This window comes from Arachis hypogaea, chromosome 2 (assembly GCF_003086295.3).
Source record: "Arachis hypogaea cultivar Tifrunner chromosome 2, arahy.Tifrunner.gnm2.J5K5, whole genome shotgun sequence".
NCBI lineage: Eukaryota > Viridiplantae > Streptophyta > Magnoliopsida > Fabales > Fabaceae > Arachis > Arachis hypogaea.
Genome location: NC_092037.1, coordinates 83,915,641 through 83,940,243, shown reverse-complemented (window position 1 = coordinate 83,940,243; position 24,603 = coordinate 83,915,641). Strand labels below are relative to the sequence as shown.

The window sequence follows — 24,603 nt, the reverse complement described above, 5'->3', positions numbered from 1 at the left end:
ATTATGTCATAATACGCTGCTAACTAATGTTAAGAGAAGAAATAGAGGACTTACAGATAACGAAAACTACCCAAGATGCAGTGATCACGAAGAAAATTTGCTCCATGTGCTTAGGGACTGTCCTTTTGCCCAAAGCATTTAGATGAGCAGCTTGAATAGAGACTATCAGGACCATTTCTTTAGCCAAACTCTCCAAAACTAGTTATATGAAAACCTGAATAGAGTCTCTCTATCTAATAGTGGGATTTCATGGCTTACTTTTTTTCTTACCACCTGCAACATAATTTGGAAAAGGAGGAACAACTTGATTTTTAGAGAAGAGAACACTCCATACTAGCAAGTTGCTCAGGAAATTAAGGTAATAGCTAAAAATTACCATGATATTCTTGCTCTTACCGAGAAGAGTAGTGACATCCTCCAAGCTTCACATTATATCCTGATCGGATGGAAACTGCCAGACGAAGGATGGTATAAGGTCAATATCGACGGCTCAGTTCTTCAAGCAAGGAATTCAGGTGCGTGTGGCGGGCTAATTAGAGATTTTAACGACATGGTTGTGGCAGGATTCATGATGAATATTGAAAAAGTCACTATTATAGCTCTAGAGTTATGGTCCATATACTTAAGTTTCAAGATTACCATTGAATTGGGTTTCAAGAAGGTAATGATGGAGACGAATTCTACCTGTGCAGTGAAGTTGCTGCAAAATAGCTCAACCACCCTCCATGGTTGCACCTCCCTTATTCGGGCCATTAAAGATCTCCAAGCCAACCTCGAAGATTTCAGTGTCAGCCACGTCTTTAGAGAGACCTACTTTAGTGCAGATGCTCTGGCGAAGCACGCCCACAATCTCCCGGTGGGTGTTCATCGTTTCATCACTCCGCTCATTTTTCTTGTCCCCTGATGGATGGTGATAAAAGAAAAGTCATGTTTGCTAGAATTCTAAGAGCTTAGTTTGTTTTTGTTTTGGGCCTAGAGCCCCCTACTTTATAAAAAAACAATCAAGTATCAACACACACCTATAGCACATGGCAATAGCCGACACTTAACACTTCAACATGTCATAACTCCATAAGTCATAATATTTGCTAAAAAAATTTTTCTAAAAAATAATAACAATGTGGATAAAATTATAATTGTAAAAATCAGATTGAATTGACCGATTCAACCAAAAAATTGGTCAATCGGATACTGATTTAGTCCACTTTAATATTCTAACCGTTTAAAAAAACAAACTGCTTAAACTGACACTCGACCGAACTTGACTCTTCTAATATAAAGATCAAATTGACAACTACTAAGCTAATTTGTTTTCGGCTATCTCTCATGCTTTTAAAGCATATATTTCATTTTTAAATAATATCCTAATTAAGACACACATATATACACCGAAATATTTAATTCCTATTTTTTTATATTTAACATTTTTTAAATTAATTATTTTTTAATTGTATACCATTATTAACATAAATATTAAATTTTATTAAATATCTATATATTAAAAAGTAAATAAAAATGCTTTTATTAATTATAAAATATTTTTGCTATTTATAATTATTTGATCTATTAATATTAATTTTTTTCAACACATATTTGGATAATTTAATAAGTCTAAATTAATTAATATAAAATAAAAAATTACTTATTTAAAAAAAACTTATATATAATTATTTAAATTATAAATATACCTAGATTTTTAATTTATTTCTTAGATATAGTTTATGAATTATTATTTTTATTACGTCAAATTAAATATTATTGTAGTAGTATTAACTAATTTTATATTTATCTTTATATTAATTATTTTTAAAATTTAAAATTTAATTATATTTAAAATATTAATAAAAATATATATTTTAAATTTTTAATTATTTTATAAATTTTATTTAAATACCAACGGAATCAACCAGATTCAATCAGTAATCTATTTATTAAAGGAAAAGTCTAGGGGTCAGCAGTTTTATTAAATTTTGGCCAGCATATAACCAGCAGGGGAAGGTGAGCCATTAGATGAAATCTCATATCAATCTCACACCATCAAATTATCATTGATGGCTAGTTGATGGCAGAGCTGGCAATGGGTAGGGTAGGGTAGGGTTTGGACCCTACCCTAACCCTACCCGCGGGTTGAAAATTTTATTAAAACTCTACCCTACCCTACCCGCGGATTGAGAATCTCTCAACCCGAACCCTACCCATACCCAAAAATTCTAAACCCTACCCTACTCTACCCTATCCGCAGAAATATTAAATTTTTCTAAAGTAAATATAAAATTCAATCATTTTGAATTTTATACGTATTAATAACATAAAAAATAAAAAACTAATACTTTAAATTACTAAATTAACCAACTAGTTTAGTGGTTGTTTACTTATTATGAGTCATTACATAAGAGAGATTATGGGTTCAACTCTCACTTTCTTCACTATATAAAGAGATTTTTATAAAATATGTCTTATATATAAGATGCGGGTAGAATAGGATAGAGTATCAGTAATCTAACTACCTCCACCACCTTTTTTATTCTGACATCTGTGGACAAAACTTCCTGAGGATTCCCGCAACAAGAAAAGCACAGATTCTGTTTCTGCTCACTTGTAGTTTTCTGTTTTCGACTCCTTTTTCTACTTATCATCTTTTAAAAAGCTTCCGTACCAGAATTTTCACTCTACTAGGGTTTAATAACCTCTTTACATTCCGAGAAAAAAAAATTGAAAGAAAAATGACGAACGAAATCCGATTCTTCGAGCTCAACACCGGAGCCAAGATCCCCTCCGTCGGCCTGGGAACATGGCAATCCAATCCTGGCCTCGTCGGTGAAGCTGTTGCCGCTGCCATCAAGGTTTCCACTTAATCCATTTCATCCTCACACTTATGTTTTCTAATTTCGATTTTTCTCAAATTTGATTTTGGTAAGGCTTGTTCTACTTGTTTGATGTTTGTTACTACTATTATCACTCTACATGCCGTCTTTTTTTCTCTCAGAAGTTCATTTCCTTAACTATGTATTATCATTGAATTGAATTACATGGTTGGTTAAGTTGAGTTTTTAAATCTTATTTTCTGTTTTGCTATTTTGTCAATCACTTAGTTTCAGTTTCCATACAGTGATAATGTATAAGGAACACAGCTATATGGTTTTGAATTGCGCTGCGGTTTTCATCACTTATCATGGCTGTGGTGTGTGTTGCGATTACTGGCATTGTTGTCATGGCAAACGTGGTTGTTGCTGGTTATCATCATGATATGTTTATTGACATAGGAGCTATATTGTTGTGGTGGACTGCAATTAAAAATCACATAATTGCACAATTTCTTGAATCTCATGTTCTTGTTCTATATGATGATGATTCATATTTAATTGGTTTGATGTATGTTACAGATTGGTTATCGCCACATTGATTGTGCTCAAATATATGGCAATGAGAAGGAGGTAATTGACATAAATTAGGATTCTTTTATTCTCTTTTTATATTGGTGTTGTGTTCTGCTACATTGATTCTATAACATTAACTAACTATTTGGAGCAAATGATTGAGATCATGGTTGGTTGGGTACAAAAGAAATTATTTCACTTTGATTGCAGATTGGTGTTGTGTTGAAGAAGCTTTTGGATGAGGGTGTAGTGAAACGTGAGGATTTGTGGATTACCTCTAAACTATGGTTTGTTTTTAGATTCTAGAATTTAGATTATTAGTTTGCCTTCCATGTTTAAGCCTTTAAGTTAAAGTAATTCTGATAGCATTATGATAGCATGTATCTTTGTTAATCTTCGTTGAATAGAACCCAAGTATTTGAGATGTGTCCTGCAGGAATACCGATCATGCTCCAGAAGATGTGCCACTAGCACTGGACAGGACTTTGAAAGATTTGCAGCTTGATTATGTGGATTTGTACCTTGTATGTAATATCACCAAGTCTCCAATATTCTCTAACTATTTGATGCTAAAAATTTAAATATATGCAATTAATTATTTTATTACTTTTGAACTTGATTATTTTGTCTATATATAATTTGTTTTGAATTTTAGAGGGAAGTATTGTATCTGGATTTACATGATGCAGCCTTTCAATATGAAGTCATTAAGCTAAATATACCATCCGTTTTAACTTTTCATTTGTAGGAAAAACGCTTCCACTTATAGCTTGGTTTACAGATGGTATATAGGTTTGCTAAATGCCATATGCATAAATTTTTCTATTCTAAAATGTTCTTATGCAACAATTGGAAATCAGTTGTTAACCATGTGTCTTCATTTGAGGAAGTCCAAATTAGTACTTCATGCATGTGCTACATTGCTCTGACTTTTATGTGTTTTTAATGCGTGTATAATATTGTATCGAATAATTTCAGAATTTGGCATGGTACTGTTAATAGACCGTTTATATACACATACTCTGTTGTAATCTGCAAACTGACAATTCCGCCCTTTCAGATTCACTGGCCTGCTCCAATGAAGAAAGGATCAGTGGGCTTTAAGCCTGAAAATCTTGTGCCGCCTGACATACCTAGCACTTGGAGAGCAATGGAAGCACTATATGACTCTGGCAAGGCTCGAGCTATAGGTGTAAGCAATTTCTCCTCCAAGAAGCTTGGGGACTTGCTGGAGGTTGCTCGGGTTCCTCCTGCTGTCAACCAGGTGGAGTGTCATCCTTCTTGGCAGCAGGACAAACTCCGGGCTTTCTGCAAATCCAAAGGTGTCCACCTCTCTGTAAGTCAGCAAATGTTGGATGATCTCTCTCATGTTTGCACCATGTTGGCTATTTTCATCAATCATCCTGTTGTTTTCAGGCTTTCTTTTATTTTTTGGTAGAGAGTGTTGCTACTTGGTAGAAAATTTGATAGAATCTAGCTCTGAGGTGGTTCGTGAATGTTTGAAGTAGGTTTGTAGTAATCAACTTGGGTTCCAAATGTCCAATGGGCAAATGCGGAAGATGATCTAAGAAAATTGAGTAAAACTATTAAAGTAGGTTTGTGAAAGTTCATTTTTTGTTTGATTTTTTTCTTACATGAATTGTGTGACCTTTTAATTGCATTTCTGTAGGGCTATTCACCTTTGGGCTCCCCCGGAACAACCTGGCTGAAAAGTGATGTTCTTAAGCATCCAGTTCTAAATATGATTGCAGAGAAACTAGGCAAGACTCCTGCGCAGGTAGCTCTGAGGTGGGGACTGCAAATGGGCCATAGTGTGCTGCCCAAGAGTACACATGAAGCAAGAATAAGGGAAAATTTTGATGTTTTTGGCTGGTCTATACCGGAAGACCTATTTGCTAAATTTTCTGAGATTGAACAAGTGAGTATTCAGCTTTCATAGTATCTCAAAACCTAAATATGTTTAGCAGTTATGTTTATATTGCAGGTACCTCTTGAAGCATTAAATCTAAAATGTTCTGTCGGAATTTTGTTTCATAAATTAAGTATATGGCGCTTTTACTAATTGATTTTGGATTCTGTTTTGTCACAAAAATCCCAGCTTGTTTTCTTCCTATGCTTTGAGGCTGAGGAGTTGAGATTCATGTAGATTAGAAGCTTTGTAAGCATGGTGCTTGTCAAATAAATAAATTTTTTTTTTTTGACATCTCTTAATCTAATTCTGAGATAGTTGGCTTTTCACTTGTTATTATGGCCTATATAATTGGTTGTTTATTGTTCCCGTTCTTAGTTCATGCATCAAGCTTGAAAAGTTTTTTTCATGAGGAAACATATTAGATATGAAATTACGTATTTATTTCACTAAATAAGTTAAGCTTTTGGGATAATTAGTTCTTGACATTAAGTATGGCTGTATGGCTGTCAGACTGTATGATATTATCCTGTGGATTGCGGAAGGTGTTCTTTACTTCCATGGTAGCAAACAGTTTTTTCTGAAGTGTTCTTCGTTGTTGCAGGCACGATTAGTGAGGGGTACCACTTTCATTCATGAAACTTACGGTGTCTACAGATCTCTTGAGCAGTTTTGGGATGGTGAAATCTGAGCTCATTGGACAACATTATGGACGCATGGTGTAAGAGAAGGCTTTGAAAGTGTGAAACTGCACACGAAAAAAAAAAAGAAAAAAAAGAAAAAGAAAAAAAAAAGTCATTCTCATTGTTCTTATATCTCAGCAGAAAACTACATTTGCTGAACTGTCGACATGGTTCTTATTAAATTTCATGAATTGAGATCACACCATTGTGCACATTTTTTCGTTATCATTGCCATTGTTATTGTGGCTTAGACCACGATGTGTACTTACAGATTTAGTTATTTGAACTGGTCTTTTAAGTATTTGAGTGAAAGATAAATAGGTTCTAGTCTTTTTTAACCGTGAACATTTTGGCATCTCAAAATTGAAAAATAAATTTAAGTCCTTCACTTTTAATAATGCACGACAATTATACCACTTTGTGGAGTTGGGTTAAAAAACGGTAATGGAGAATGCTGATGTAGAGAGAAGAGTGATGATGTGTAGTGGAGGGTTGGCAAAAAAATAAGGTGGATACTACAATGAAGATGGCATAATTGTCTTCATATGAGTATATTTCTTTTTGACCTTTGGATGATGGATTGTATGGTTAGATTTTGATATTTATAAATGTGTTGTTTTTGTTTAAAGTGTGGCTAAATAAATAAACCACACTTTTAACTAAAGCATCTTCATGAGAAGATATTTTTGCCATCTTCATTGTAGTATCCACCAAAAAATAAAGGGACAAATACGTCCCCGCTGCCAGATCCCGGGGCAAAAACGAGCTGCTGAGTTGATGCAAAAGCTAGAGAGAAAATCAATCAAATTTAATGTAATAATGTACAATACAGTTATTGACGGATTATGCAAAGAGGATCTTGTAAATAAGGCGGGAAAATTTTCTCTGAGATGGTTGCACGTGGAATTTCTCCTGATGTTATCACTTACAACTCTCTAATTCACAATTTATGCTTTGCGGATCAGTTAGAAGAAGCTACTCAATTGCTGAATCAAATGGTGCAAACAAACATCAAACCTAATCTTCATACATGTAGCATACTGATTGATGCATTATGTAAGGACGGAAAAATCACAGAAGCTCACTAAGTGTTTCATTTGACGTTGCAAAGAGGTCTTAAACTTTTACATTGTTACTTACAATGCTTTAAACGTAAGGTAACTACTTTATTTGATAATATGGTGAAAATGGACTTGAAACGTCATATTTATGTTCGGAGTTATAATATCATGATTGATGGATATTGTAAAAACAAAAGAGTTGATAAAGCTGTTAGTTTGTTCAAAGAGATGCCTCAAAGAAATTTGTCGTATGTGCAATATCAGATGCTTGCTCGTGGTAAATGTCCTGAGTTGAATACTTACAATATCTTGTTAGACGGGCAAAGGAGTTCGTCCTCATATGGTCACATGCACCGTACTTATTGATGGATTGTGCAATGGTGGGAGACTTAAAACAGTTTTCCAACATCTCCTAATCAATGGCCACCAATTGAACGATGGACTTTGTAAAAAGGGTCTGTTTGATGAAGTCATGGTCTTACTTTTAGAAATGGATAAAAAAAAAAGTTGCTTCCTTGTCATAGTAACTTATGAAATATTTATAAGGGCTCTTCTTGAAAAGAATGAAAATGGTAAAGGCAGAAGAATTCCTTCATGAAATGATCTCTAAAGGAGTTGTGAAGCTTTCGGTTATCGGAAGCTTTGATTCCTGTGAATTTGCCGTAGTCAAATGGCCATGTTTCTTAATTTTAGATCTTTGAATTGGTTACACTAGTAGCTATTACTGTTATTTTATTATTATTATTGTGACTAATTTGTATTGATTAATAATCAAAGGTAACAGTTTATTTGTCAGAAATAGATTAGTATGATAGAACTTTTTAAAATATAAATTCGGTTTTTGTAAGTAATGAACAGTATATAGAATTAGAATAGAGATGATTTTATGGCAAATTACAAAGATGCTTGAGGTAAATGCAAAAGACGAACTTAATAAGATTGGAAAAGTCTAGGAGGCCAGCAACTTTTGTGTTTTCTGGTCAGCATTTAACCATCAAAAGAAAAGTGAGTGATTTCTCATTATTGGATGTAATCTCACACCATTAAAAATACTATTGATGGCCAATTGATGGTTACAAAATACCAAAGTTGCTGCCCCTAGCATTCCTCATAAAAATCTTATATGTTAGTCTGGTAATAGCTTTCAGAATTCAGAAAGCTAGAATTGTGAAGAGAATACATGGTTCCTCATAGAATGTCTAAACTGCTAGTTAAAGCATTACAATTTATGGAACCACAGTGCCAAACATGCGATCCAATTTACTAAAATGGTGAGAATTCAACTCAACTTTTGTGATATACATTACAGTTGGGTACCAACAAATTATTCTTGGTGACCATCATAGGTCACAAATCATATACATTGGGATGAAGAGTTGTGTTATATAAACATTACAATAGAATTCGATGCCGGTGAGGTGGACAGCCTATATCAATTTAGGGCAAGGCGAAAGGCGGCAAGCCTCGGCAGAGAGGTCTGGGAAAGGGCTGGTTCGGCAACTGATCTAGGCTTGGCTCTTAGCAGCATCAGCGGCAAATAGATGCATGATTAATCCATTCTTCACATCCAGGCTTTAGCATTGTTTCAAGCGACGTCTACTCTTTAAACTATTTCCTAAATCATTGCTCGTAAATGGAAGTATAAATAAGTGAATACATGAATCTTTAGAACTTCAGCTACTATTCATTAAGCTTGCATCAAAATCTCAACAAATCTAATACATATACTGATTTTTAAATAACACACGTTTAGAAAATATCCATCCAAGAAATTGTAAACATGAGAGATATCCACATCATTTGATGCCGTTGGATGTTCTAAGGATCCTATCCACCTCCGCAGGAATGTTTCTCTTACAATCCTATACAAAAATTATTAATAAATAGTACACTTTAAGAACTTACACATGCAAATTGCAGAATCACATTCAGAGGAAGTCACGACATGAATCCAGTTAGTGGTTAATCTAATACCAATTCACAAGCGTTTTGATTTTCTTTTTTAAAAGAAAGGAAACAATTCCCAAACTTATTATTGCCAAAATCAGCAATATCCTTTTGCCACAATCATGCATTTAACATTTCTGTTGATATATAAGAGTAAAGAGCAAAGATACCAACATTATTTGAAAAAACATATGGTAAACCTGTTTCCATTGTATATAAATTATTTCATAAAAGAGAATTGATATTTTGAACTAAGGGATTGATATTATTTAGATTTTTTAACACAAAAAGAAGCTCCTTAGATATTAGTTTTCGTGACTTCTGCACTTGAGTCTAAAACAACCTCACAAAACAACTTAACAAAATCAATTAAGATAAAAGGAACCAGAACATTGACAAAAAGCTGTCAAAAGGGGGTTTGAGATAATGAATTTTTTGGTTTAACGGATCTTTAGATTGTTAAGTTTCATTTAGCAACCCAATAGCAGATCTTGTGTACCCAACCTTACAAAGGCCATTAATCAATGTCCCATAACTAATCTCATCAAACTGAAACCCCAAGACTCTTGCCCTGTTACGAAATTCCAATGCTCCCCTAACCATGCCGTTTATACAGAATCCTTTCAATAGGGTGGTTAACCAAGGATGACAAAGGAACCGATTAACCAAGCTATTCATTGTAGTTGGGAGGGTTTTTTCAGGTCTCGTGTCAAAGCACCAATACAGAAGAATACGGTTGTAGCCATGGGGTGCAAAGCAATTATATATGCAAAGTTTGACAGGGAGAAACAAGATTGAGTCTTATTGAAGGTTGATTTGAGGCACTCGCACCCATGTTTAACCAAAAAGGCGGTGCACTACCACGAGTATAGGGAGTTGACCATGCATGCGAAATGTATGATGAGGATAATGATGAGGCTGGCATTCAACCCAACAAGGCATTCCTAGCATTAGCTAATGAGGTTGGTGGGTCGTCGAACCTCGGCTTCTCAGAGAAGGATATAAGGAATTACATTTCATCAAGACTCTGTCCACTAATATCAATGCGGATGTTAAGGAGATGTTGAATTGCTTCATGCGAATGAAGGAGATAAATCCTATCTACTTCTACGTAGTGAATGTGAACGAGGATTATAAGTTTAGAAGTGCAGTTTGGATGGATGCAAGGTGCAAAGCGTCTTATGAATATTATGGAGACGTGGTGTTGATTGATACCATATACAACACAAACCGGTAATTTTAAATCACATTGATGTTATTTACTTTTTTTTTGTTATTTTTATAATAGTTGGATATTCTTATATGTATGGATTGCCGTTCGCCTCTTTCGTCGGTGTGAACTACCACGGTAAGTCTCATGCCTTATGTTATAAGGCGAACGACAATCCATCCTAAATGAAAAATAACCACATATAAGAACATCCAACTATTACAAAAAATAACAAAAAAAGTAAACAACATCAACGTAAATAAATATTACCGGTTCGTGTTGTATGTGATATCAAACGACATCATGTCTCCATAATATTCATAAGATGCCCTGCACCTTGCATCCATCCAAACTGCACTCCAAAACTTATAATTCTCGTCCACAATCACTGCGTAGAAGAAGTTTGGATTTATCTTCTTCATTCGCATAAAATAATTCAACATCTCCTTAACATCTGCGTTGACATTAGTGGATCGGAGTCTTGATGAAATGTAATTTTTTACATCCTTCTCTAAGAAGCCAAGGTTCGACGACCCACCAACCTCATTAGCCAATACTAGAAATGTCTTGTTGGGTCGAATGTCAGCCTCATCATTATCCTCAATCACACACTTCGCATGCATGATCAACTCCCTATACTCGTAATAGTGCGTCGCTTTTTTAGTTGAACATAGGTACAAGTGCCTCAAATCAACCTTCAACAAGACCCAATCTTGCTTCTCCCTGTTATACTTTGCATATATCTTTGTTTTGCACCCACGATTGCAACCGTGTTCTTCCGTGTTGGTGCTTTGACACGAGACCCGCAGAAACCCTCCCGATTACAATGAATAGCTTGGTTAATCGGTTCCTTTGTCGTTCTGTCAAATGTTGTGGTCCGTATCTTACTTATAAAACCAACTTTATTTGTGTAGCTCGCATAAAATTCTTGAGCGATCGCATCCCAACTCTTGGTATTTTATCTTTGCCAAGGTAATTGTGATCCGGTAACTGCATATCAGTTCAAAACAAACATCAGTTGATGAACACGAGGATTAATGATCAATTCAAACATGCGGTTCACGAAAAACCAACAATAAACTAAAGTCCAAACCTCATCATGAAGATCCGTCTCATCACTTCCAAACTCAATAACATCCGTAACTTCCATGGCCTACCATCGAACATACACGCACAAATCCAAACAAACAACCTAATTAAATATCATACCATGAAATAAATATCAACTAAAAAAACTTTCAATCATCAACCAAAAGAAGTCAAACCAAATACAAAATAAGAGACTTTAGTTGTGTTAAAGACTCCAATAATAAACAATCATCCTAAAAATTTTGCCTTTTATAACTCTACATGTTCGAATAAAATCAACATATTTTTCAAATTGAAAAATGAATACCGGGTGTTAGGTCTAAAAAAAAATTAACACATCCTCACCATAACAAGTAAGTCTAATTGTGCAAAGTATTCTGACCATTAAAAAATTTAGAAATTAAAACTCTAATTAGTTTTAAACAACGTAAAAGCTATATCACATGATATCTAAAGTCTTTATACATGTATTTATATTTTAAATTTACTACCATAACAGCTTTGGATGCATCGAGAATTAATAACTTGAATTTACATAAACGTTTAAAATAAAAGAGAATACTCTATTTGTACTAAGAATAACTATCTCATTTATGTCTGTGAGTATGTGTATATAATGAAACAACAATGAATAAGAAAACTAATAGGTTTAATTTCCACTGAAGAGCCTCATTGGCTCATTTCAAATTAAAAGATTTTCTACTTAAAAAAAAATACCTACCGAATATTTGTCTGGCATACAACAAATAGTTAATGTTATTATAATTAATACTAAAAATGAATAAATAATACTGAATTTTAAATTAGATAAATGTATTAAAAAGAAAGAGACACCTATACTCGATTATTATTGAGGGATCTAATACACAGTTTCACATCATATATATCCAAATTCTTCATCTATGATGATATTACTATTAAGAAAATATGACTTGAAACCTGGAATAAATATATAATAATAGGTGTTTCGATTTCCTGCAATTGTTTCACATGTATTTAATATTTTATTAGATGCAGAAATTCTTCTTCATCATGAGTTTAATTTGTGATATACTTAATTGAGTGTAAGTGGATTGTTGAAGAAAACCAATATTTTTTTTAGTGGAGAATCTCATTCAGCAAGCAGCAAACATTTGATGATGAACACTAAAAATAATCATCTTATTTTTATGAAATTAAACATCCATTATCAATGCATCAACCTTCAATTGCTTACCTTGTTAGATTGTTCACCCTCCACCTCGATTGAAAAGGTTGTCAAAGGAATGCGTCGAATTGTCATCGGTAAACGAAGATGGGACATGACAAACCAGTTCAACCAAATTAAACTCCATTTACATGGATGTGAGGGGTGATGTACGTTAGAAAAGACAGCCACGAATGTCGGCTGTATTTGGACGGATCTGTCGTAGATGAAGAGGATGCGACGGTAGACGCGGTGGGTTGCGGAGGGCCTGCCCCGTCGGCGCGTTGGTGGGCTGCACGAAGGACAACTTGTACGCGAATGGGGGCCTGCTCGGACGTTGGCATAGAGGTAGACGGCGTCGGCTGCGGCTGGGCGGCGGTGGCTAGTGTTTTGATCGGCGACGGCCCGGCAAGAGTGGGAGACAATCGACGGCTGGGCAGAACGCAGTTCCCACATGCAGAACGCGCGACTAAAAGAGTAGAAGTGATGAATTGTGTAACTGCTCTATGTTTATCAAATCTTTATTTTTTTTAAAATTCAAAATCTGATATTATTAGAAATAAATTAATTATTTAATTAAATATTTGATTTTAATTTTTTTTAATCTTATTATTCACATTATTCACTTGTAAGACTCTTTGCATTGTCCGCAGAGATCTAACCTACTTCAATTTGATTGAAGCTGAATAAAACTGCAGAGAGAATGTACTAGAAACCAGTAAAATCCGCCCATGAACTAATTTAAACTCGACTTTTTAACTGTTTGATAAGCTAAATTCATGATCTTATAAGTCGAGATTAAACCTAAAATTAAGAATAATAAGTTTGATGTAATAACCAAGAGTGAGGAAAAAAAAAAAGAAAGAAAAAGAAAGAGAGGTTGAGAACACGTGGAGGGCACATGCCCCACTTAAAAATTTCCTTTCTCTCTTCTCATCTTCTTCGACACTCCCCCTCCCCCTCTGTTCTCCTTCCCTTTCATTTTCTTTCAAAAAATCAAAATGTAAAACCCTCATTTCTCTTCTCTTACCAACTAGATTTCATCTCTTCTCCTTGCAACCAACCACTCAATATCATCAAATTCACTTTCATCATCTTGCTTCCTTTTCTTCTCTATTCTATCTCCATTTATTCAAATCTCATTTTCTCAAAATCTTCAAATCAGAAAATTTCAACTTAATGAGTGAAGAAAGCATTTAACTTTGAGTCCCGGTTATTATTGAGGCTTTAAGGTAACTCTTTGACTCAATAATTAGTCATATTTCCAATTTTTGTCATCTCTATATTTATGGGTATATATAAATCCGAATTAGGGTTATTAGGGGTTAGAAAATTTGGAGCTTTTGTCAAGGTGAGTAAGATTATGTTAATTGACAATATTAGTAGCTCACAAATATCATTATTGTCATATTTCTAGAGTTGTAGAATTATTGGACATCATTTGGTAGCTCGTTGACGTGCTCAGAGTTGCTTCCAGTTCTTTGCAATCAAGTTGTGAGTGGATATTATATCTATAATTGTTTTTAAATATATTATTATCAATATTTATGTTGAATCATTATTTTTGTAGTTTGAAAATATTTTATTATTGTGATTTTTGAATTTCTGAAAATAAATATTAATTTGTAAAACTTATAATTTTATAAAAATACACACGAGACGATAATTATATATTTTGTAAAGCATACATGTTTTCTTATTTGATTTTATTGAATTTTAAATAATTGAATTTTAGTATGCAATCTTATATATATATTGGATTTGCTATGGAATTTAGTAATATGTTATATGTATTAGAGATTTTTATAAGTGATTTGGTTTGGATTGGTTTGGGAGACTCTGACTAGAAAACCGTAGTTAACGGCAGTTATGACGTTAACCTAGATGCATCTGGCTCAGACCTCAGCTAGCAGGGACGTTGCTAGCCTAACGTGTAGGCCACACGTTGGATCTGTTATACCGTACGGGCACACTAGAGGAAAGGGCTACCCTTAGAGGTAGAGCCGCCCTAGGTGTGTAATATTTGATTTGATTTGACTTCTGGAATGAGAACTCCCATTTCAGTTCATCCGCTTAACTATTTATCTAATGTTTGTATAATTAATTAATATGAATTTCTCATCTCTAAAAAGAAATATAATTTTCAAGGTAAACTCTGTATTGTCTCGTGTGGGTTATAGATATAATATTTGCTCACTGAGTTGCAAAACTCACCCTATTATATTCCCATGTTTTTCAGATACAGGAGTCATTCCAGGTTCCATTCCACCTGCCCCTCAGTAGATCTTAGTCATTTTGGTGAGCCCTTCTTCTTTCCAAGGGCTAAGTAATTATGTAATGGAACATTTGCTCAAAATCTAGATTATGTCAATGCTCCATATGTCACAGGCAGGATCCTCGTGTGGTTTATGTTATTTTGAATCTTGAACTGTTTAGGTAGTGATTATGATTTGTTTATGTAAGACTTATGGTTTTAACTATATACTCTAGTTATTAACTTGATATATATATATGATGCGTATTTTGGATATATTTGGTAGTGAATATAATTTGGAGTATGTTGTTGTTGTTGTCTTGGAAATGGAGGTTTATTATTAATACAGAGAGTTAATATTTATGTTGGTAAGGTCCTAGAAACAGAGGAGATTCTATCCGTTTTTCTGAAAAATTTGGTCGTTTGGCTTGCTGAGGGACTTGTCCCTTGAGCGCCAGTCATGGCTTGGTTCGAGTCATGACATTTGAATTTGGATAAATTCGTGACTATACTCGATTTTATATATATATATATTATAATTATTTATTTTAATACTTATTTATATATTTTATACTTTTTGTTTATATTTTATAATAATAATAATAATATATAATTTTGCACATAATTATAATATTTATATTTTTTAAATATATAAAAGATCCTGTTAGCTTCCTCCTTGCGGGTAATCCCACAAATATTTACGGGTACTGTTTTCTTATTATTACTCACCATTCAATTAAAAAAAGAACTGGCCAACAAATATGATTACTTTTAGCCAATATTTGGCTAACAATAAACAATAAATTATACTTATATTTATAAACATTTTGCACATAAGTATATAATTTGTGTCTAATTTTTTTAAAATTTATATATATAAATTAATAAAATTTATTTATTAAAAATAATTTAATATTTATGCTAATTAAACGATAACTGAAAGTACTAAAAGTTACTGTCCCAAGAATTTCTCTAAATATGGAAAAGCTAAAAGAGCAGTTCTATACTAACAATGAAAACACCTGAAGCAAGGATAAAGTGGTAAATATCAATTCTAAACAATCCCAAAGTCGCATGAAATAAAAAAACAGGGAATAAGCTATAGACATATACAAACAGAAAAATAGTTTGTTCGCGGTTATCTAATTTGTCACAAATTTTCACTAATTCAATCGACATTTAAACAATTTAAACAATTAATTGGGTAGTCGTGTAAAAACCTATATTAAGAAATAAGAACTAGCGCAACAACTTTTATAATTAAGACCTATGGGCAGTGCCAACATCTATAAAGTAGCAAAGGCAGAAGTGGAAAGAAAGGGTTACTATTTCTGGCACACGGTGGAAAAGAAGAGGGTGGAGGAGGGGGACGGAGAGTGTCATGCAAGTTGTTTAAATTGGCCATTTAATTTAATTCAATTGGCTTAGCAAGTTAGCATGTATTCTCACATTCTCATTTAAATATTTCATGTGATACAATCCTATTATATATAGAATTACAAGGATGGGCCTAATATGCGAATGTATGGCTATTGATTATTTGATTTTCAAGTTTCATTCATTCTTTCCTTTATTATTATTATTATTTTAAAATGTTTTACATTTGGAGAAGGCATGATTAATTTAATCTCCAGATTCCATGGTCTGCAATGTATATACAAATCCATCTTGTCCCAAACATGATCATTATGATGATTATGTGAATTCAAGATCACATAGATGGTTGAAAGATTGTAATTAAGCTCATCAGTATCCAACAGTTGATTTAATAGCATCCAATATCTGCATATAATAAGTGGCAGAACTTGTTAGTAATCTCAAGGATGCTTAGTGTAATTTACTCTATAAGGAAAACAAAAATGTTACTTGCACACCAAAAATCAACTATTAAATCAGTCATCATGTATTTGTATATAGATACATGTTTGTTTAACCCATTTTTAATTTGTATTTTATATTTCAATATGTATTCTATATTGGTAACTGATTTTTGTGTCCACCTATTATGATTGTAAAGAAAATTAAGGCGAACAGACAAGTTACCTTATTCTTGGTTGGCATGTAGAAGGGCTCAAACACCAAAGGAAAAGGGGTGTCTAGACCGCAGATTCTCGCTACAGGGGCTTCTAACTGTACCACAAACAACGAAAGAGACGGTTAGGATAGGAATTCGTACAGATTTTGTTGAATATGGTTAAGTATGAAAGCAATTTCATATACTCTATAACAATAATTTGGCTGAAGCATACCCTCGAGAAGCAACGTTCGACAATGGAAGCCGAGATTTCAGCACCAAAACCTCCAGTTACCGGAGCTTCATGACTAATCTATACATCCCATTGAAAGCATCATGTAAGACACTCCCTCCATTCCACATTGATGGTCATTTTGACTTTTTTTCATAAAGTTAAATCAATGCATCTAAATATAATTAATCAATGTATTTGGACACATTTATAAATCCGGATACACCCTTTTTTGACCGTTGAAATTAATTTACTCACAAGTAGCCTTCCTGTCTTGTTAACTGAGGCCTCCACTGTTTCCTTATCCCAAGGTATTAATGTCTTCAGATCTATCAGTTCACAAGAAATTCCTTCCTGTAAATGTCACAATAACTTGAAAATTTTAAGAAACAAGTAATATTTTATCATAGACATGCAAATTGTGATTTTCAGTATTTTTCTCATATTATGATTATTTTTTCCCCAACGGTAAGTAGTTGAAGAGAGTTTAAACTACCAAATTTTCCACTGGAAAATAAAAAGAAGAATCTACAAATGGGATGCTCTAAATAGTTTTATATATGAAAATTAAATACCAACAACCCAAATTGGCATACTGCTCAACTACAGTTTCACCTGGACATATGTACATTGACAAAACATGAAAAGATGTGCTTCTCATTTTGTTGCCTAATTTTTTCCTATTATTCTCATGTTTGAGTTGTAACTAATAAATTCTTTTGACAGTAATCATACTTGAGTTTGTTTAATACTAAATAAGTTATGTAGCACTTGCATGGCATATTGTTCTACATCTATAAGCTTCATAATTAAGTTATAAACAACTTGTCATATTGGGTAATTCCATTTTTATTACTATTACACATATTTAATAAATAAAAAAAGTACTGCCTTGATATACTAGTATATATAAAACCAACCATACTAGGTTTAGACAAAAAGTCAGCCACTAAATGAACTATTTGTATAGAATATATATTGAAATACAAAATACACGAGTTAAACTATGCATGTATTTATACACAAATACATAATAGATAATTTGGTAACTGATTTTTGGTGTGCACATAGCATTTTTGACATAAAATAAATGTGATATATTAGTTTCATATCTGTACTATTTGACCATGGTTTCCAATTCTAGTCTCTGTTAATTTCTGTTGTCAATCATGGAAACAGAATCAGCTTCCCTCTGACATTAGAATTCTAAAAAAAATGTTTCCTTCCACATGTAACTCAACCAAACGTACGATAAAATATCCCAACCCCAAATTCAATTTGTTTTTCCTTTCTGGAAAAAAGATTGATTCCAAATACCAAGTGTAATTCTTCAGCGACAACTTGCCCAACAAACTGTAAACCATGGAGAATTATTGTGTGATGCAGAATACATGTTGTAACCTATTTTTGTGACAATGCAACTTACTTTTTCAGCATCTAGACAGGCTTGTTCCATTATAGATAACTGAGCTCCCCATCCAACAAGTGTAATATCACTTCCCTGCCGAACCACCTGAGTATATGTTAAAAAAAATTATTAGACTAAATGTTTCACAAAATTATCATTCTGTAGTTATAACGAACTTCTAACTTCATTTCATGAATTTAATGCAACTTGTGTTGTACCTCTGCCTCGGATAGTGGCAACATGTAATCATCCTCTGGTACTTCTTCGACAGCCAAACGATATAGCCACTGAAACCAAGATTCAAATGATTTAATTTTCACAAGTCAAATGCCATAAAGAAGCTGAAGACATAATTCTCATGATAAAACACAACCTTCGGTTCAAAAAATACGATAGGATTTGGATCTCGAATGCAAGACAGCAATAGCCCTTTTGCTTCTCGGGGACTTCGAGGGATGACCACCTTTACAAGAAACACTCGAGCCATTTCGTAAAAATGTACCAACCGTAAAACAACACTATTCTACATTAAGACCGTTAATTATATGAAATCTGTGTATAAGCTTGGAAGTAAACTGCATGCAATAGGTATCTAACTTCATCTGGGAGGTAAGATGCAGGTGCTCTCTATTAATTCCATTATTTTTTAGCTGTCTTAATTTGATGACTAGATTTAGGCATGGATGTTCACTATCACTTAGTCTAAATCAATGATCATCTTACACATGACGAGGACCTTTAAACAAAAATGAAGAAAAGTTTAACCAGCAAAAGATTAATGTATGAAAGCACTATACTTTGATACCAGGAACATGACAGAAAAAAGCCTCAGGAGATTGAGAATGGTAATGCCCACCATGGCCCACAGCTCCATAAGGGGCTCTAATCGTTAAACCTATAGGAGTGAGTAAAATGATTTTCATGCAACAGGTGAAAATAGAAATAAGCCAGAACTTCCAACGTTAAAGCAGGAAAAGAAATTTACCACCACAATTAAATTGGTTCCCACTTCGGTATCTGAATTTAGCAGCTTCGTTGACAATCTGGAAACAATAACTGATCAATTACTTATCGAAATTAGCTTTGACTAAAACTAGCCGTGAGAGGGGAGAATGCCTGATCAAAAGCAGGGAAAATGTAATCTGCAAACTGAATTTCTGCTATGGCTCGATTTCCCTGCCATGTAAAATATAAAAGGATTTTAAACAATTGTTACATCAAAAAGAGAAGGAGAAGGAAAATTAAATTCGTTGGTTAAAAACTAGGAAGTAAAACTATTTTAAGCTCTGAGACTCACCATTGCCGCTAGACCAATGCCAAAGCCAATGATACCCTATGAATAGCATTTCAGCATAACTGTTTTACATCAGTGCTAAAGGAATACTAATTACAAACAATTAGAAACATACATAGCAAGAAAGAACTAAAGAAGTTCACTGAATCATTTTTGGATCTTCAATTGAACACATCTTCCTAGAACTGTCTAGTGAGATTTTAGAATCATAACCAGTCATAAAAATTTATGCGGAGAATGGGAATAGAACAAGAAAAGAGAAAACAGAAAGGCAACAAATAAGTAAAGAAATACTTGTTCACATAAGGGAGTATTGAAAACCCTTTTCTTCCCAAATTTGTCTGCTAATCCTGTTGTACAACGGAAGACCCCACCAAAGCTCACATCTTCTCCGAAAACATAAGAACTGAAATCAAATGCAAGAGAAGATGAGGTTGAACATAATATTGATGCTATACGAAAAAATAATTTCGTTTCACACAATGAGAGTTAAAGATATGTAAATGGGAAGTTAAAGGTGTACTAGAAATACATACACTTATATCAATTTCATTCAACAATGGGATCAAATTAATCCTAGAAGAAATAAAATCAAATGATTTTTTTTAAAACAATTGCCTGCTGGAAGCCACATGTTATTTCCTAGACGTGTGCGATATGTGTGGATTGAATTCTTAATCAGTATCATATTTGCTTTTAAATTGTCCAGAGGCTACATTTTCATGGAATGCATTGTTTAGCATCTTTGATGGGTGTTGGGTGCAACATAGAGACTTAAATCAGTTCTTGTTTAAACAGTTTTGGGAGAAGGAAGAAAACCAAAAATTTATGCCAATTTGCTATTTCTGCTACTAGTAAGGGTATTTGGATAGAGCATAACACTCACATCTTTAAAGAGTATAAAATGTTTAGAAGAGTATCTTTTCCCAAAGATGCAGAGAGATTGGAGAAATTCGATCCATTTCTATGTTGCTGCTTGTTTATTCTTGTTTATCCTAATCTTTTATAATGAGGGATATATTATGCTCCATAATTATTATTATCCTTCTCTTGTTAATAATAATAATACTTGTTATTTATGTATGTTAGTATGTATACTAGGATAGTAGGATACAAAGCTTCATATTAGCAATGGTTAGATTTAGTTAGTCAAACCTAAAGGTACGAGCCAATGTCTAAATAATTGAAGCTCAAAAACTATATTCATTCTCTCTTACTTTTTCTCGGTTCCGATTGCTTACTATCGCTCTAACACTTTACATTAGCGCAGAAAACTTATAATCAAAGACGTTGCGGACAAAGTTTCTACATTCTTGATAAAAAAAGTTATCTCTAAGGAAAACTTAAGCATCATCAAATACACACTAAGATAAGTAACAATTTCATTGTCAAAATCATGTATAAACGTATTATTATACAAGAGAGTTGAAACATAGAATTTCTAATACTATATGTTATCTCAACTATTCAATAGTATTAGACTATTAGTACCTAATAATCACTTCTCCAATATATAGGAACAATTCTCAATATGATTTCAGTTATTACAACACAATGTTATTACTTCCCACTCCCCTCTCTCCCAACTCAATGCACATGATATACATTAAAAGAAAATTGCAAGATATCTAGGACATTTTCGAGTAATGCTACATAACTAACTATTTTCAGCCAACATCAGACAACTTTTTTTTTAAATTAATTTGTTTATCTTAAATTCTACACCCTAAATTATAATCCTTTTGACCCTAAATCTTAAATTATAAACCTAAACACTCAAATTGACTAATGTTGACTACCTAAAAGTTAATTCCATGTACTTTCTCTAAAAAGTCAATCATAACAATGAAAACAACAATAGTAACAATAACAATGATGACACATACCGTGGATCAGTGTCCAAAGCAATGTGGAGAGCTTGGTTAATTGCAGAATAAAGGTTCAATGAGTTGAGACCTTGCTCAGAACCGCTCTTTTGGACGCATGAAGAAGAAGGTGAACTAGAAAACCCTCTCTTGGAAACACAAGGGATCCATGTTCCAATTCTTCGCACACAGCTTCTTGACATCTCTAATTTTTTCTTTTTTTGTGAGAGAAACTTGCTCTGACGAGCTAGCGAACACTAGCAAAAAAAATAGAAAAAGGAGAAAAGAAAAAATATGGTAAGTTTGTCCTAAATTATGAATGTTGATGGTAATTCAGAAATTGTGGATTGGAAGCTTAGGTGATGCAATATCAGAGTTTCAAAGAATGATATCTGTGGTGGCGTTGCGTGCATTTGTGGGGAAGGTAGAGATTAGAGAAAACACAGTGACAACGATGGATATAGAATGGCAGATGAAGAAAGGACGAGGCAGAGTTTTTGGTAAGGTTGTTCGAGTTGCGGTTTGGATCGAATAATTTTTTAAGGAAAATCGGAACCAATCTAATCCAATTTTGGATTGGATTTACGATTTTATAAATTATAAAAATTAAATATATATATATATATATATAATAACATCAAATTTTTAATAATTAATAATAATATAATAAATTTTAATAATATTTTAAAAAACTAATAATAATATAAGGATACAAATAAAATTAGAAGTTAATTAATATAAAATAAATCTCATTTTTAATATAAAATATTTATTAAATAATAATATATAAATAATATAAAAATATATAATAAATTAAATATATTATAAATAAAATTATAAATATAATAATAATATTATAGCATATTGTGCAATTTAGATTGGATTAGATCGGTTTTAAGAAGTAGATTAGAAATCTGATCTGATCTGATTCATGCGGTTTATAAAAAATAGAATGAATCAAATTTAAATTAGTGCGATTTTAATCGTTTTTAATTTGAATTAGATCGGATAAACAGTTTAATTTAGATCGTTTTAAATTTGAACATCCATAATTTTTAACATAATTATTAAAACCGATCAGACAATTAATCCGTCATAGGTCGGGGTCACTCATCAATCGGTGAGTTACTAATTCACTTAATTAAATATAAATATAAAATTATAAAAAATTAAAATAAAAAATTAAAATACATATTTTCACAAACATATTAATAATATATTATAAAATTATAAGTAGTGTTTCAGCTTTCAGGTGGTGTTTATGATAAAGACATTTTTAAAATTCTAGCAAAAAACACCTAATTAAAAATTATATTCAACTAATTATACCAAATTAATAACACCTATATAAAAATCAAATCAGTAAATATAGGTATCCAACAACAAAAAATTTGAGGAAGTTATTATTTCAGCCATAATTATAAGAACCGACCGAACTAGTCGGTTAAATCAAAAAATTGGTAAATTGATGGTCTGGCCAGTTCGGCAGCGTGCATGCAGCGCACTTTCCTTGCCACTGTGCCACTTTGTTTCTTAATAATATAGGTGACAAAAAATAAATATATAATAAACCATGAATGAATTTTTAATTTTTTTATCCTTTTAAACATAGATTGACATAAATACCAAACAAATAATAACACATAATATATAAATATATTGATATATTAATATTGATTATATTATCTTTTGTTTTTTGACTTATTCTTTTAAATTGAAAAAGTATTTTATATTATTGACTAATTTATTATCTCTTTTTGTACTATAACAAAAATTAATATTTAATTATTATTAATATATTTTAAAAAATATGCATTTAATTTTTAATTTTAATTTTATTTTTATAATTTTATATTTTTATTTATTTGTGACTGTGTCAACCCAGTGAATCAGTGATTCACCGATTGACCAATGATCCAATCGTATGACCGGATCAATAACTATGATTTCAGCAACAGCAACAGAGCAACAAATTCAACCACCAGTAGTAATAAATCAGTGAATTGATGATTTACAGCCTAATTAAAAACTAAATTCAACTAATTATACCAAATCAATAGCACCTATATAAGAATCAAATCAGTCAATACAAGTATACAGCAACAAAAAAATTTGAGGAAGTTATTATTTTAGCAACAGTAACAGCAACAGTCAACAGAGCAACAAATTCAACCACCAGTAACAATAAATCAGTGAATTCAGCCCTGATAATATCAAACCACCAGCCCTGATGATTTACAGTAATGGTTCAATGATGACTTACAGCAATGATTCAATGAAATTGTAAAAAGAAAGAACAGGAAAGAAGCTGACCAACTGAAGACGACGACAACCTCAGACGCTGGTTGACTGGTTCCCTTTTCTTCTGACTCCGGCAAAGACGATGTCAGGAAGGGCGACGGCGACCTTGAGTGCGACACAGTGAGTGAGCGAGCGAGACCTTCGGACCGGCGTAATCTCGGAGACGTCAGCGAGTGCGACGGTGAGGAAAAAGAGATTGAAGAGAGAAGAGGAACGTTCATCACTGTCAGATGAAGTCATTAGGGCTTTTTTGTGGTGGGGTGGGGGTACCAAGCGATGTCGTTTCAAGAATGAAAAACAAATTTTAGAATGACCCGGACTGAGTTATTTAAACCGGCTGGATTACCGGTTTTATTATACTATACGAATCGAACCAAGTTTCTCCGGACCGATGCTTGAGCGGTCTGCAGGATGGCTTGGCCCAGTCAGATTCAGGTAATTGGATTTCTGGTCAAACCAATCCAGTCGAGCCAAATTTGATAACTAACTACTTGTTTTTAGCAAAAGAATAAACAAATAAAAAAAAATCAGATAAGGTTTGAGACACAGTTGAGTCAGGGTTCCTATCCGCCAAAGCTTTGTAAGTACGTAACATAGAAGAAGTTACGTACTTTGAATAAAAAGCACTCCTAAAATCCTAATTCCAAGTAACAAATGGCAAGTGATAATATTTATGTAGTTGTATATTCAGATGGAAACGCTTCACAAACATTCAAGGATACTTGTTTATATTGCAAAGAGCCAATTTTGATGCTGCTCCCGCCACAAAACTT

The 24,603-nt window shown here is 33.0% G+C and overlaps 3 protein-coding genes and 1 long non-coding RNA gene across 6 annotated transcripts; 2 read left to right on the top strand and 2 right to left on the bottom strand.

Annotated features, from left to right (window-relative positions):
- The first annotated feature begins 2,486 nt into the window (after positions 1 to 2,486).
- LOC112748273 (NADPH-dependent aldo-keto reductase, chloroplastic) lies at positions 2,487 to 6,169 on the top strand. Its single transcript, XM_025796495.3, has 7 exons — positions 2,487 to 2,843; positions 3,384 to 3,434; positions 3,588 to 3,664; positions 3,814 to 3,901; positions 4,438 to 4,713; positions 5,047 to 5,295; positions 5,891 to 6,169. The coding sequence occupies exons 1-7, from the start codon at positions 2,724 to 2,726 to the stop codon at positions 5,975 to 5,977; spliced, it is 948 nt and encodes a 315-aa protein (XP_025652280.1). The 5' UTR covers positions 2,487 to 2,723; the 3' UTR covers positions 5,978 to 6,169.
- A 3,135-nt stretch (positions 6,170 to 9,304) lies between these two features.
- On the bottom strand, positions 9,305 to 12,922 carry LOC112748265 (uncharacterized). The gene is made up of 3 exons (XM_025796482.3): positions 12,493 to 12,922; positions 11,281 to 11,340; positions 9,305 to 11,177 (listed from the first exon to the last, which is right to left on the bottom strand). The coding sequence occupies exons 1-3, from the start codon at positions 12,916 to 12,918 to the stop codon at positions 11,076 to 11,078; spliced, it is 588 nt and encodes a 195-aa protein (XP_025652267.1). The 5' UTR covers positions 12,919 to 12,922; the 3' UTR covers positions 9,305 to 11,075.
- Positions 12,923 to 13,382: 460 nt separating this feature from the next.
- On the top strand, positions 13,383 to 14,992 carry LOC112748259 (uncharacterized). The gene is made up of 3 exons (XR_003175003.2): positions 13,383 to 13,694; positions 13,880 to 13,956; positions 14,702 to 14,992. It is a non-coding gene; the product is annotated as an uncharacterized lncRNA (long non-coding RNA).
- Positions 14,993 to 16,255: 1,263 nt separating this feature from the next.
- LOC112748248 (2-oxoisovalerate dehydrogenase subunit beta 1, mitochondrial) lies at positions 16,256 to 24,603 on the bottom strand. 3 transcript variants are annotated; one of them, XM_025796467.2, is made up of 14 exons: positions 23,843 to 24,603; positions 21,551 to 21,786; positions 19,959 to 20,070; positions 19,668 to 19,703; positions 19,487 to 19,546; positions 19,356 to 19,413; positions 19,168 to 19,265; positions 18,744 to 18,833; positions 18,589 to 18,657; positions 18,389 to 18,475; positions 17,221 to 17,316; positions 16,966 to 17,043; positions 16,760 to 16,846; positions 16,256 to 16,498 (listed from the first exon to the last, which is right to left on the bottom strand). In XM_025796467.2, exons 2-14 carry the CDS (start codon positions 21,730 to 21,732, stop codon positions 16,463 to 16,465), a joined length of 1,089 nt encoding a protein of 362 aa, XP_025652252.1. In that variant the 5' UTR covers positions 21,733 to 21,786; positions 23,843 to 24,603; the 3' UTR covers positions 16,256 to 16,462. The 3 variants fall into 3 exon arrangements, with proteins under 3 accessions (XP_025652252.1, XP_025652245.1, XP_072075244.1); XM_025796460.3 differs by lacking the exon at positions 21,551 to 21,786 and having other exon boundaries at positions 23,843 to 24,475; XM_072219143.1 differs by lacking the exon at positions 23,843 to 24,603 and having other exon boundaries at positions 21,551 to 22,128.